At 43.0% G+C, this 15,090-nt stretch overlaps 1 protein-coding gene across 6 annotated transcripts; it reads right to left on the reverse strand.

Annotated features, from left to right (window-relative positions):
• Positions 1-2,270: 2,270 nt before the first annotated feature.
• LOC124478812 (AP-1 complex subunit sigma-2) lies at positions 2,271-13,749 on the reverse strand. 6 transcript variants are annotated; one of them, XR_006957277.1, is made up of 7 exons: positions 13,645-13,748; positions 12,895-13,073; positions 10,614-10,722; positions 10,033-10,170; positions 9,139-9,169; positions 7,787-7,863; positions 2,271-2,632 (listed from the first exon to the last, which is right to left on the reverse strand). XR_006957277.1 is itself a non-coding variant. In XM_047037268.1 (6 exons), the coding sequence occupies exons 2-6, from the start codon at positions 13,071-13,073 to the stop codon at positions 2,585-2,587; spliced, it is 483 nt and encodes a 160-aa protein (XP_046893224.1). In that variant the 5' UTR covers positions 13,645-13,748; the 3' UTR covers positions 2,271-2,584. The 6 variants fall into 6 exon arrangements, 5 of the variants coding, with proteins under 5 accessions (XP_046893224.1, XP_046893227.1, XP_046893225.1 ...); XM_047037268.1 differs by lacking the exons at positions 7,787-7,863; positions 9,139-9,169 and adding an exon at positions 3,194-3,202; XM_047037271.1 differs by lacking the exon at positions 9,139-9,169 and having other exon boundaries at positions 7,794-7,863.
• Between the last annotated feature and the right edge of the window lie 1,341 nt (positions 13,750-15,090).

Below are 15,090 nucleotides of genomic sequence, written 5' to 3' on the forward strand. Positions count from 1 at the left end.
TTCTACAGTGTGTCGCTGATCAAGCAGTCCGCTCAGCTCACAGCCTTGGCAGCACAGCAGCGCTCTGCAGAGAGGAGAGGGGACAGGAACATCTACTCCAACACAGGTAGCATCTGTCAAGGACCTATTCCACCCCTCTGCTCACAACACTCCCATGGTCCTTAAAAAACCCATTATCCACTTCTTTCTCCACCTCATATGGCCTTTTGCTGTAAGGGTCCACTAGTGCACAGTGGGTAAGAGTGATGAGTGGTTAAAAAAATATATATAAATAATATATAAATAATATATATATATAACGTATGATCCATGTTTCTTTTATTCCTCAATGTCCAAATGCTAATGCTTTTCTTTGGCTCGTTCTTTTTCAGAGCCTGTCAGACCAAAATCACCTACTTCTATTATGAATCCTTCCGCTAAGCCTAATGAGGTATGAAATCTACAGCACTTATACAGATGGTTTGTGTCCATCTGCTGTGCACTCACTTATCAGCAAGAAGTCATCAAGTTATTGTGAAGGAATCTGGTTTATGCATTGGGTAATGATTTAATTCATTGTTAATGACTTACTTTTGATCATATTAGACCAGAAACAGGTTGCTGACTGTCTGCTCACCATCTCTTTTGCTCCCTATGAGGACAGGATGAGAAGATCATCCCTCATCGTCCAGGCGTGTCTGAGTAAGTTAGTTTGTTTACTTTATTAATCCCGGAGGGATAATTAAATAATCATGGCAGCCAAATAGATACATTTGCAAAAGACAACAGCGACTTACCTAAAAACATTCAAATATTCAAACGCGGTTAAGTATTAACCACAGGTTGTAAAGAACAAAGCAATCAGAGCAATAAGTAAACAGAAAGGCTATTTCAATAGCAGTCCAAATATACTCAAGCATTCACATGATGTGGATTTATGGTAGCCCTGTTGTGCAAAAAGCAAAGTGTTTAAAATAAATCTCTTGTGGTATCTCTCAGCGAGAGCTTCAGGAGTACGAGGTGGTGGTGGTGGAGGAGGGGTACCGGGATGAGCAGTGGGACACAGGCAGATAGAGGAGCTGCTGCAGTAGGAGTAGACAAGCCCGGTGACCCGTGGAATCACTGGGGCAACGAGCCAGTAAGTAACAGCTGACTGCAGTGTCTGTGGCCCCCACCAGGGGGGGCTGAATGTCCACTTAATCAGCTACGTCTTCACTGCTGCCTCACATTAATCCAGTCTCTTGTACCATGCCAGTGTATTCACTTTGTATGTTCTAAATTGTGTTTTTTTGACATACCATAATAAGCTAGAGAGAATTATCAAAGGAATCAATTTGACACCGATTTGAAACCTGTGCCCATGTGTTACTTAATTAGTTCTAGTTTATTTATATCTATGTTTCATTGACGTGTGTGTCGTTGGTTTCCCCGTGGGAGAAGATCTCTGAGGAGGCAGGAACATGTGTTTCTAGACCAAGACCTTTGTTACATGAATGAGCACAAGAGTACTGTGGTGATTTGTAGAGTGGTCTTGCTTTTGTATGCGTATGTATGTGGCTAATGATTATTGCCGATGGGCCGTGGTGTATTTAGACCAGTAATATCCATGCAGCCAGTGTCCGGAGTCTAGTGTGTGCATCTTTTATATTTTCTATACTGTTCTCGTACCGTCTTATCTGAAAAAGCACATGTACTCTAGTAGCACTAATTACGGTCTTTTCAGCTAAAACAAGTCAACAAAGTATCAAACCTTTTTTAATTAAAACCCTTGTGACTTCAATCAGTATTCTACTGTGTTGTATTGTCCTTTCTGATCTTGGTAGAGTATTTATGCCAACACAGTTGTGATGGCGTAAAAGGAAAGATAGGAGTAAAACGATTCACAAAACCTTGACCATATAGAAGACTCCAAACACTTAAGCATTGGTGGAAATAAATTCATTACACCAAACCAATACTAGTTCAAATACATGACATGTCTTGACACAAATGTAGACTTATCAGTGTTGACTGATATTAAAATAGGGGATATACATGGTGGACACAGCATTACAGTTTTATTGACCTACTAAAAGTCTACAGACATCTGTAGTAATACATCGCTTATCACAGTGGCACATTCCTGAAATGTTCAGGGCACTAAATCGTTGTGCTTCAAAACTATGGTCGATGTAAATGTAGAGCAAATTCAAAGTGTTAACATCAACAAGAATCAAGTTAAATCAAGGCTCTTTGGTAACGTGGATGTAGTCTCCCCCCCCCCCCCCCCCCCAATTCCCAACCCACCACAGACTTCATTTCAACCCCAGCTTCCCTATTTTCTTTCCATCCTGTAGACAGATGAGGACACACACTCGGTGATCACGTTAAGAGTTTATATACAGTATTAAGGCAGGGAGTCTAGATGAATCCTAAACAGTGATTCATTGTAAGATAGCCTGATAACACTACATGGTACGTGCGCAACAAGACAGTTGAAGTGTCACAGAAAACCACTGGAAGCGTGTCTTTGTGCGTTTGAGTGAGCTGCATTTTTAAACAGACAAGAGAAAAGCAGTCCGATGGAGGAGGCGGAGTGAGCTGAGCCGTCGATGAGGGACCGTGCTTATGTTAGTCCAATTTCTTCCAGTACGCTGCGCGGGGTCTCTGTTTCCTGTAGTGGAACAGGGGAACCGTAACGCAGGTGAGGGAGACCACACTGTGCCAGGACAACAGGGTCAAAACTGCCGACACTGGCAACACCCATTGAATGTTAGGGAACTGTTTTGAACATACATGCATCGTATCTCCCCAGATGACAACCTAGCCGTCACTGATGATGTCAAGGTGGGTGCACCACAGTCAACAATTTCCCGTCAAGATGATTAGGACTCGTTTACGAAAACAAACTATGACGAACGACAATGCAAACCAGTACACAAACAAGACAAGAAATATTCTGAAAATGTGATGGGTTTAAAGACAGAAAGCCAAGGTGACCTCTAATGGTGGTTCAACATTTCAAGGACTACACAAATATTGATCCAAAATCCAAGGAGTTTTGATGTTTGTATGTAGAAAGAACTTGTGTAGTTATAATCCAATGCAAATCATGTGTTACACTGTTTAATAGGTAGCCAATGGATACAACAAAATCCATAGAAAAATACTTCTGTCCGATTGTCCTATCATCTATAGTCTAAAACAGATTGCACAAAAAAATTTTTTAACTTACTTTGGCATCCTAAAACAAGGTTCAGCACAAAGTAAAGAGAGGATTTGTGTCAGCACACAGCAAAAACATTAAATATTTTCTTAAGTAAAAGGAGAGGATGATCAATTGCCACATTTGCCAACCTTCCGCATCAGACAACCTCTACTTTCCATCTCCTCTCACAAATGTTAAGGTCTGGCTTATCAATTATTAACCCATTATCGTTACTGGAAACCACACATCCCACTGTGAGAGTAATGTTCAATCCCTGTGTCCTGCAGTGTTTGGCATCCTGATTCCTGGTGGATGCTGTGTTTGGTTGTAATACTTGAACAAACAAGCTAACACTGTACTATGGCCACACACCACGTCTTTGTGTGTGTGTGCGCGTGTGTGTGTGCGTCTGTGTGTGTGCGTGTGTACAGCATGTGTCAGTCAAGACGTGTCAGGACAAGCGGGGCTGGAGTCAACATTCAATCAACGAGGTGTTAATTTATTAAGACACAATGACAGCAGGCCAACATGACTACGATAAGGTTTTATTCAAATATAAGCCTTATCTCCAGTCGTATGACAAATCAAAACAAATAGTATGTCTTGGGTTAAACAGTGCAAACAGAAAATTAACTTTCAGGTTCTTTTTACTTTAAATAAGACTATGGCACTACATTTAAGCGATTCCATGAATAATGCTATATTCAACTTTCTGATTTTAAATACAATAGGATAGGTTTCTTTAGATAAGATTTTATGGGCATAATGTGAAAAGGGGTATACAAATTAAAATTAGATTTGACATTTTTGATTTGATAGATTGAAGGATAATGGTCAAATCCACTCAACAGACAAGGGATGTAGGACAGGAAAGGGACCCTAGTTCCTAATGACCTTTAGTAAACATAATCTACAGTTAATAACAAACAGATCCTAAACAAAACACGTAACTTGACAGGTACATACATACAAATAAAAAAAATTGGAATATAAAACCATGGCCATGATAGTTAAAAAAACACAAAACAAATTAAACATCTCACTGAATAGAGAATGTGTATTAGGGGAATCTTACACTTCAAGCCATGGACTATTTACAGAGCAAAACTGACCACTGGAAATCACAGGAAGGTGTTGAACCTGCATGAGTACATGAGTACCCAACAGCGTTGTGTGTGGGGTGGAATAGACCAGTGAAGATGTGAGGCAAATGCTTGGGGCAGAGGGGGAGGAGCCAGGCACAGAGGGGGGAGGAGCCAGGCACAGAGGGGGGTGGGGCTCAGCATGCAGGGTGGGCGGAGTCGGAGGCGGCGGCGGCAGCAGCAGCGATGGCAGCCGTTCAGTAGACGGGCACGTTAAAGTACTCATGACGTGGCTGGGGGAGAGAAGTGCACACAGCTTACAAGACACGACCGGACGAGCCCAGGCGTCCCAGCCACCACACAGCCACGAGATGCACAACATGCAAGACAACAGCGGCAGGCAGGGGGGGTCATCTATCACCAGGTGGTGGTGGAGGGAGAGGTGGGGGGGAGGTGGGAGGGAGGTGCAACAGGTACACGGTCCAGAGTTTAAAGGAGTCTTTTCTCTGCGTTTTGATTTTCAATGTTTCAAAGAGCAAATCTACTCATTCTACTCAGGTACAGTACAACTGGCAGATGCATAACCCATCCTAAAGTTGACATCTAGATCTATTCTAGCTAGGGTTAGTATCTAGAACAAGGGCCTTGTTTGGTCTCAGGAAGACACATATTGTTTCGTTTTTAAGTGTATTTTGTCTAAAGTTGTCGAATGTTAGTTCAAAGCCACAGTTAAACTCAGTGTCGGTGTAGTGGGAGAAACTGACGACGATACAGGACACTCCAGGGGAAGCAAGCACACAAACACAGACGACTCGCAAACAGTGGTTTCCAGTGACGTCAATACATAGAAAGTGTCTCTTATCAATGCAAACGACTATGGGGCTGTAGGGATGGGCACTCTCTTTATTAATGGTTGTGACACTATGAACGGACAAGGCATCTAACTACGAGGACTCTATTAGGGAGATCCACAGACAGATAGTATTCACCTCATCTGGGTCTAACTCTGAAAAAGACCTGAGGATTCAGAGGCCGTATTGGGGTTCAGCATACCTGCAGGATAAACATTGATCGAACAAAAGCATTAGCCCCGTCCCCTCAGTAACACGAGACTACGTTTCCCACGGACCACAAGAACAGGTCCTGCGTGAGCTGAAGAGGAAGAAGTCCTTCTCTGATCAATCTCACGTCACTCTAACTCAGTCTCTACGTGCAGAATGTGCTGAGACACTGTTTTCCCCCAAACGATCCCATTTGCTCACGCTGCAATAATAACCCGGGCACATAGAACGTTTTCATTAAAGTCTAATTAAAATAGTTTCATTCAAATCCCCTGAAGAATGTCTTCCTCCAAAGTAATTACCACACCATGCACTATTAATGCGTTTAAGCCCAGGGCCCCAAGTCCTAATTTTACCTTCATTCATCCACAACGCATACAACCATACAATGCACATGCAATACATATTTGTGGAATCAAAGTCCACAATCCTCAGTGCAAAGTTGTGATACGATTGTTTTGTTGCAGGAATTCCCCCCTGAATTATAGTTTGAAAACGGCATGTAATTAGCTAGTCTGGGTGCGTGACCTGAATGTGTGTGCTGACCATGCAGATACATCAGAGAGGGAGTTATGTTTGTGGTCGTTATTATCACTGGGCCTATTCTATTAGAAACGTACATATTTGACCCACCAGCTAGGGAATAACATTTACTTACCACATTCAATTCCACTTCATCGCCTAATTTCCATTAACAGTACGGCATTGTGGCCCCTTTAGATTATCCCAGACAGGTCTCAACATGAATAATTAAAGTGTTGACCAATTAAAATTGAAACGTGTAAATTGAAATTGAAACGGAATGCTAATTAACAGCACGGCACCACAAACACTGCTGTGTTTGCTGCAGGTGGTGTTTGGAATGAGAAACTGAACGGTAGTTTTCAGCAGGAAGACTCGTACCAAAACCAAATGTACCTTTATAGGCCATGTGAGAACTGTCTGGGGATTTGACTACAGTCTGAATGAGGTAAATCATTAGCGGTTGTTGCCCAATTAAAGGGGCATTCAGTTCCTTTTTTAACAAGATGTCATCAATCCAAACACTCTCATGGCAATATAATGCTGTAAATGAGACCGTCGTCTCATACTGAGAGGCACTCCTCACCCAGGCAGTGTGGTTCTCTTCACTTGCAATATCAAAAACATTTGCTTTCACTATAACAGTCTTGTTTCTGGATTTCTTTGAAGCCAATCATTTCTGTAATTAACCGTATGAATTGATGAACATATGTTTTGTCTTAGAAGTAACAACACTTTCTCTGTCATCACCCAACCCATGATGAAAATGCTCTAGATTCTAAAACACGCTGCCTGAGGTAGACTTTATGACCAGAATTATCCAGGTTGGGCTAATGTCTGATTAGAACATGTATGTGCCCCCCCCTACTCGCATTATAAGATTATAAAACAAACACAGCAAAGTGAGTACATTATGCTCCATGCAGTAAAAGGTCAAAGGGCACACCACTCAGTATAAACCCATGCTGCCTGACTGACTGGCATCAGTCTATTATTTACCAAGCACCTGGACGGAGAGACGGGGCTCTCTGGGCCTATTCTATTAGAAACGTACATATTTGACCCACCAGCTAGGGAATAACATTTACTTACCACATTCAATTCCACTTCATCGCCTAATTTCCATTAACAGTACGGCATTGTGGCCCCTTTAGATTATCCCAGACAGGTCTCAACATGAATAATTAAAGTGTTGACCAATTAAAATTGAAACGTGTAAATTGAAATTGAAACGGAATGCTAATTAACAGCACGGCACCACAAACACTGCTGTGTTTGCTGCAGGTGGTGTTTGGAATGAGAAACTGAACGGTAGTTTTCAGCAGGAAGACTCGTACCAAAACCAAATGTACCTTTATAGGCCATGTGAGAACTGTCTGGGGATTTGACTACAGTCTGAATGAGGTAAATCATTAGCGGTTGTTGCCCAATTAAAGGGGCATTCAGTTCCTTTTTTAACAAGATGTCATCAATCCAAACACTCTCATGGCAATATAATGCTGTAAATGAGACCGTCGTCTCATACTGAGAGGCACTCCTCACCCAGGCAGTGTGGTTCTCTTCACTTGCAATATCAAAAACATTTGCTTTCACTATAACAGTCTTGTTTCTGGATTTCTTTGAAGCCAATCATTTCTGTAATTAACCGTATGAATTGATGAACATATGTTTTGTCTTAGAAGTAACAACACTTTCTCTGTCATCACCCAACCCATGATGAAAATGCTCTAGATTCTAAAACACGCTGCCTGAGGTAGACTTTATGACCAGAATTATCCAGGTTGGGCTAATGTCTGATTAGAACATGTATGTGCCCCCCCCTACTCGCATTATAAGATTATAAAACAAACACAGCAAAGTGAGTACATTATGCTCCATGCAGTAAAAGGTCAAAGGGCACACCACTCAGTATAAACCCATGCTGCCTGACTGACTGGCATCAGTCTATTATTTACCAAGCACCTGGACGGAGAGACGGGGCTCTCTATAAGATCTCCTCATTGGGCAACCCTCCCCAGTCTTCACTCTGGCTCTACAAATACAGAATCGAGCCAATCAGATGCCTCGTCTCTCTCAAGCCAGCTGCGGATTGGCCGCTAGAGACTCCTGTGTCCATCTTCCTTCTCCCGGGGACGAATGAACAACCAGCATGACACAAGAGGAAATAAAAACAAAAAGGAAAAACGGTGCCAGGCTAGGGAGAAAATAGTTAAGGCTGAGGTGAATCACAGGAGGTGATAGGAAGTGGGAAGTGCATGGGGATGTAGATGAGGTGGCAGAAGTGTCAGGGTGTAGGTGAAAGCACTAAACTAGGCTAATCTAAAGGAACTGTATGGATTAAGGTTACAGTAGAACAAATCATTAACCTGGTTTGAACCTTTCTGCAGCTGTGACGACCCCTCAGAGATTATCTTTCTGCATGATTCTGAAGCTTTTCTCAGAGTAAGAAGTGTCCTTCGGGACTCATTTGTGTTGGCGTAGCTGAAAACCCTTGACAGTGTTGGAGTGGGTTCCCGTCTGCTCCCCTGAATACCCCCAGAAAATGCTTAGTTTAGCATAAAATGAGAGCAACTCACAGTGCATAGGGACTGCTACAGAACAATAACCAACTGATACCATGAGCAGGCTAGCTGCCATCACCAGGGTTTCACAGCCTACGATGCCTATGGCAGCGGGGCACAATAATTTAGCAACAGTGCGGCCAATAAGTTGCTGAGATTTATTCATCTAGGCATCTGATGTTTTGTCTGACACAAATCCAAATTCCCAAAAATCTAGGCTGTTTCTGTCAAGCCCATGGCTCATGTTCACTGCCATTAAAAGTATCGTCTTCCTCCCTGAAAATATTTATATTCCCCTATCATCACATTCTCATCAGGCCCAAGAGCAGCTGACACAGAGAGAGCAATTAATCTCCTTAACTTTACAGTGAAACGGAGAATAGCAATAAGGTTCAGTCCGACAAAAGCCTTGAGAAAGGAAAACCGTTTTCCTTAAACAGGTGTCTGATTGCTGAATGACTGTTGGTAACTAGTTAGTCTTTAGGTACAACAACATAACAGTATTACTATATTGTAAACATTTGGAAAACATCATACCAGTAACTACAGCTACGTTGTATTGTAAAATGGGGCTACAAGTGCCTATTCTGATTGTTATTATTGAATATTAACAAGGAGTAGGAATGTTGTTGTTGTTGTTGCTGGTATGTTAGGTTTCCTTGGTGCATTTACTCCCAACTACAGCTACTGGGGTCAAACTGCTAACTAGTGCTGGGCTCTGTATAAAAGGGGTTTATGAACTGTACCTGGAAATAGGCGAATCTGAAAATCTAGGTTCTGTAAATCACAAGCAGAAGTAAAGAGGCAGTAAGAGAGAGAAAAAGAGAAAGAAAGAGGTAGAGAAAAAGAAAGACAGACAGGAGATACAGAAAAAGAGACAGAGAGAAAGAAAAAGAGAGGCAGTGAGAAAGTGAGAGAAAGACAAAGAAATAGACAGAGAGAGAGAGAGACAGAAGACAGAGACAAAGAGAGAGAGACAGAAGACAGAGACAAAGAGAGAGAGAGACAGATAGACAGAGAGAGAGACAGAAGACAGAGACAAAGAGAGAGAGAGAGACAGATATACAGAGAAAGAGACAGAGACAAAGAGAGAGAGAGAGACAGAGAGACAGATAGACAGAGAAAGAGACAGAGACACATGTCAGCAGGAGCAGAACCAGAATGGCGGAACCCCGCTGTGGGGAACAGAGGCGCCGCCACATCACCCGCCTGGCAGGGGGCTGTTGCATTCTGGGACATTCACTCATATCACCATGCTCTTTCAGATGAGGCAACAACAACGTCTGTGTCTGAACGGTCTGATCGACGTTACAGACAGTCACCAGTGTTTGTGAGACTAAGGCTTCAAAATGTATCTCCTAGGCTATGTAACCACCGAGTCTGCTTATCTCCTGGTGCAAATGCCACACGTCTCTGGATAAAGGTGTGGTTGGAACACAAAAGATGCGTGATCGTGGCCATTAAATGCATCTGAATTTTACTGGCTGTATCAAAGTGGTGTGACTACACTACACAAACAACACTTAAATCTACTCAACACTTGACAATGAAGTTCCAATGCCATAAATTGGGTTAGGTTTGGTAAGGATGGACAAGGCCTTGATTTGGGGCTGGGGGAGAGCCTTCGAGTGATCCCTTACCTCCTGCAGTAGGTCTGCCTGCTCGATGGCCTTCAACACATTCTTCTTGGAGGTCTCCTGGGCCTCACCCCCGAGCAGAAACTCATCCAGGATGAAGTAAGCCTTCTCAAAGTTAAATATGATGTCTAGCTCACACACCTGCAGAGAGCAAACCCAGGAACACTACAACAGACTGCAACCAGCGGAGCTATATCTAGCCAAGGCGTTGAGCCAAAGCGGAATAAATTATTTAAAATTGTGCATTTAAAAAGTACAGCAAGCAATCAAGGATCAGAAGTGCATAGTTTTAACAGTATTTTGATGAGTCAAGAAGCAATCTGTATTTTGCCAGGAACAGTGTTTTAAATAACATTAGCTCTGTCAAAGCTGTGCTTTATTTGCAGACAAAACTCTGCAAATTTAGAACTAGCTTGCGCATAGTGTGCCAATGGCATCTGTCAGAGCTGTGCTTGACTTACGGGCAAAGCCCACAGGAACTAGCTTGAGCATAAAGTGTCACTGGCACATAAGAACAAAGCTTCTAACTGAACACACAAGTTTTCACAAGGGTCGGGATGTGGAAAAGGGAGGAGGAAACGCACGCTGCCAAAGTACTTATCCAAAAGCTCGACATATCTGTGGATAATCTCCAGAGTGATGAGCTCATTGTCTTGATCCTCGATGCCACAGCAGAAGTACAGGCTGGCGTATCTGCAAAGGCACAACAGCATGACAGCACAATCCTAAACTGTCCATGGGGGAGGGAAGAAGAAAAAAAGGAGTCTACGATTTTAAACCACCAACTGAGACAGTGAAACCATTAAAAGGCTCTAAAAGTCTTTTTTTGTTGTTGTAATTGATGAGACCAGGATGAGCATGCAGGCCTCTCCCAGAGAGATGGAGAGGGTGAGAGCGTGCAGAAGGCAGGTCCATCAGGTCTGGTTATATTACAGTGATCAGGGCGTGAGTGCACTGGGTAAGAGCGAGTACCACAACATAGGGGTCCGGGTTAGAGTCCGACTGAGGACATTCCCTGCACTGCTTTCCCATCTCTCTCCAACTACCCCGTCCCTCCAATAAATTAAGCAGGAAAAAGACCTCCAAAATAAATATATATTAGAGTAAGCAGCCTTGGCTCGACTCGCTCTTCATCCCTCGCCTCAGAGGCTGCAGACAAAGCCTCGGCACTCCCTTCCCACTGAGAGCTCAGTGATGTATCGCCCCCCCCCCCCTCATCACACCGCCAGAGTGCTGAGGGAGCGCTTCTCGGAAATGAAGTATTGCCGTTTTCAGCATGTGGGGGGGATATTCATTTAACGGCGTGGAGTAACAGAGGGCTGAGGGGTTTGTGACTCCAGACTCCTCTGTTGTTCTTGATCCCTGCTAATCCTGAGGTACTCTTATAGCATGTGACCGTTGGCTAATAACGGTGCCAGCTGACTCTATTTTGAGCCTCTTGGGGGGGGGGGGAGGGGGGGGGGGGGTTGGTTGGTTGATAACCCTGGTGGAGTTACATCTCTGAATTAACCAGGAAATGAACAAACTTGAAAACATCAATCTGGGATGTTCATTCTGCGACAGACTGCTAAAACTGTCAAGTATCTTTGAAATTCATCTCAGTTTTTGAATCTCTCCCATTGATCTAAGAAACCAAGGCTTTGGTTCAACAAACATGACAAAAAAAGTATATTACCCTCTCTCTTTTTGGTTGTTGTCGTTCTAATATGCTTGGTTGGCAGTAGGAGGCTGCAGCTTGTCAAATCTGTTAAGTATGTGCTTAGGGACTGAAACTTGGCTCTGGTTCCCATTTAATCTGAACACGCTGCTCGCCCTCACTGGAGCATGAAATGGACAAACCAGACTGTGGCAATCAACGATTGAATCTCATGAATACATTATCAGTGCTGTGACGTTTCATATCCAAGACAATTCGAGGTAATAAACAAGTGAGGATAGAGTGAGAGCAAGGGGACTCACTCTCGGTTCCTGAGAATGTGAGTAAACCTACCACTGAGGATCTAAACATCTTGTGCATGTTATGAGCACCTATCAGTACTGTGTGGTACTCTTGCTAGCATGCTAGTGGGTTAGCTCTGTGTCATGAAACCCCGGGACACAACAGACCTATTGTCTCGTGAAAACTTTCCAACTGTCAACTTTTAGGCATTTTTTTAAAGATTCGAGCTATAGCTTTGATGAACTGAACTGTCAGACAAACATAGCATGTCACAGAGTGAACTTTGTATGCAGTCAGTGCTGCATTCTTGTCTGGTGCTGCAGCAGAGCGAGGTCACTGATTGGTCAGCGTCCCAGGTGTCATGTGAGGTTGCCGTGTTTGGGTCAGCAAGGCTCTGCCTACCAATCGGTTGGCACGGCAACTGCGAATAATGAGGCAAGAATAATGCCCCCCTTTTTTTACGCAGCAGTCGGTGTTCTCTGCTATTCCCATCTCTCTTTAACCCTCACCTCAAACTTCACTGTAGAAAGGAAGCACTCACATGTCATGGTGTGTCTGACACAATGTAATGTTAATAATTTATTTAGCTTTATCCAAAGCAACATCTGGAGAGGATTTTAACCTGTGACCTCATCTTAATTTATTTAGCTTTATCCAAAGCAACATCTGGAGAGGATTTTAACCTGTGACCTCATCTTCTTTCAAATGCTCTAACCACTGAGCTTTACCCTTCAAGAATGTGCTGCTGTGCAAGGGGCCAATCTTGGTCGTCAACTATAGCAGTGCAGATAAATAACTGGTTCTGCTGAATTTCAAAGCTACTGTTCTAGCATGATTTCTCATTTGATCTTTGTGGCCTTCAGTCGAAAAATACCCAAACTCAACCATGTTGTTGTGGTGAAAGTAACCAGAGCTTTACCACTGACCTCTTGTAAACAATCTTGAGATCCCTCCACTCTAAAAAGCTGCACATTTTAGGCTTCCGTGCCAGGACTGTTTGCACCAGCTCTCGGGTAATCTTCTTCTTCTCCTTGTCAGAAAGGGGCACATACCACTTCTGAAGCCTGAGCTTGCCCTGCCGACTGAACAGCAGCATAAACTGCATCTGGAGAGGGGAGACACAGTTCAAGGAAAGTGACACTGGAGTTAAGAAGAAAGGTGAGGAGACTTGGAGACGCTCCATTTATTTATTTTTATTTTATTTACTATTGGGGGTAAATTATTCAAATTAGATTAGCCTATATGAAGTTAAGTAATGAAATGAATAAAATAAATGTTTCAAATAATTTAGCAGTTTTTCAGAACACACCAGCAGAGGTAAGTGATGGGATAATTCAATTAAAACCCACAACCCGTAATCTGCACGCAGCAAAAATACACTGCGCAATTGAGTTTAATAGCAGTGTAGACAAGTGCGTGATCCGCTTTCTGTATAGGTTACTGTGGTCCATTTGATGCAAACAGCATGCAGACATGATCTACATGAAAGACGCAATAATGTTTCAATGACATCAGGCTGTCATTACAGTGCAAGTCTCCAACTGCAAAAGTGGAAAGCATCGGTCAAGCTTGCTTTACTTCTAATATTACGGCTTGAGACATGACGGGTTACGCGAAGACAAAATAAAGTGAACCAACATCTACAGTAGTCTCAATTGAATGTACAATATGCTTACCTTAAAGCCTCAACAAGATTCGTCACGGACAAATTTGCCGAAATGAAGCCAGCACTTGAACACATTCACATTACCGTTCTTTTGGTCTGTGCGTGCGATTAAGAGGCTAGTCGGCTGAAAACCAATTCCCAATTGGTCCAGGACCCACTGTCGAGATTTACCATTGGGTGTGTACACAATATGACCCGCCTTCTATACTTATGTTGCACTTTGCTGTTCCGCACACAACTTAGATACCTGAATTCTCAAGACAATGTAGATTACTGAACGAGACCAGAAAATACATTTTCAAATATTTAACTCGGTCCAATAACTGAACATTAACTTGCACGTTTAAACATTCGCATCTACCCGTGCAAATGGATTTTAAAAACGGTGCGCGAGCGCCACCTTATAGCAACACAAGTCATGGCATTACCAATTTACCATGCAGTTGACTTAAACCGAAATTTAGAAAGGAACAGACTAGCAGTGGGGAATTGAAAAGCATGGAGATTATAACACATTTATTGCATACAAATTCGAACACATGTAAAAATGAGAGCCGCTTTACGCGCTCTATTATACAGCAGCGTGCTGTCCACGCTGCAGAGTCTCCAGAGCCGAGCGCACCTCGACCAGAGAGATGACACATCGCCTGTTCATCTTCGAAAGCCTTGCAGCTTCCAGCCCCACCTGTTGACAATATGCTGTAGGAAGACGCCTTGGCACTCCTGGAAACTTGCTAGTCACTGGGCAGATCTGTCCAGAGTAAAATAGAAATAAGTTATTTCGACCCTGGTTTAAAGGACAAACCAGTTGTATATAGTTTGGCTAACTCGCCTACCTCTTTGTGAGTTCTGTACATGAAGGTTAAATGAGATTGAACTCTTACAGGCTTCTTACACGGCTTGTTCCGCTTCTTGACCTCTCGAACTCTGGGAACTTTCATCTTGTTTCGTTGCGTTCTAACAGTAAAATAGGTGGAAGCAGTTTCTTAAAAGCTACAGTTCATGTAGCTCTGGTAATCTTTCAGTTGAAAACTTAACAAGCTAAACAATATCTTTTGGAGCCTGCTGAGCGCCACATATGCCTACCGCTATACATCACAAATGTTGCACCAGCTGTTCTTTATAAGTAGGCTAATTAAGTGACCCAGTCAACAAGTGCCTGGAGGCAATAATTGAATGACTGGTCAATCATAATGATGGGAGGGAATCACTTTGCTGTGATGGCATTACTTTGACCAATTACCATCCGTAACTCTTCAGGTTCAGATTCGTCTGTTTATATCTACTTATGCTGGGGACACACCACAGGATAATCGGGCCGATTTAGGCCCTTCCGACAATCCTAGGTAACATATGTCCTGATTATCTTGATGGTTCCGCAGATTATTTTATCATATGTTCCCTTGTTGTGAGGTGTGTTAAGAGTGACCACAAGGAGGAGCAAAATGGCTAAATC

The sequence above is a fragment of the Hypomesus transpacificus genome, chromosome 16 (assembly GCF_021917145.1).
Source record: "Hypomesus transpacificus isolate Combined female chromosome 16, fHypTra1, whole genome shotgun sequence".
Lineage (NCBI taxonomy): Eukaryota > Metazoa > Chordata > Actinopteri > Osmeriformes > Osmeridae > Hypomesus > Hypomesus transpacificus.

Bases quoted from the DNA above. Each gene is read 5' to 3' on its own strand.
- LOC124478812 (XM_047037268.1), bottom strand. From the start codon at position 13,073: ATGCAGTTTATGCTGCTGTTCAGTCGGCAGGGCAAGCTCAGGCTTCAG. The intron at 10,723-12,894 runs GTCAGTGGTAAA...GTGCCTTTGCAG, and splicing joins CTCAAGATTGTTTACAAGAG to ATACGCCAGCCTGTACTTCT. The intron at 10,171-10,613 runs GTGCGTTTCCTC...TGCTCTCTGCAG, and splicing joins TGGATAAGTACTTTGGCAGC to GTGTGTGAGCTAGACATCAT.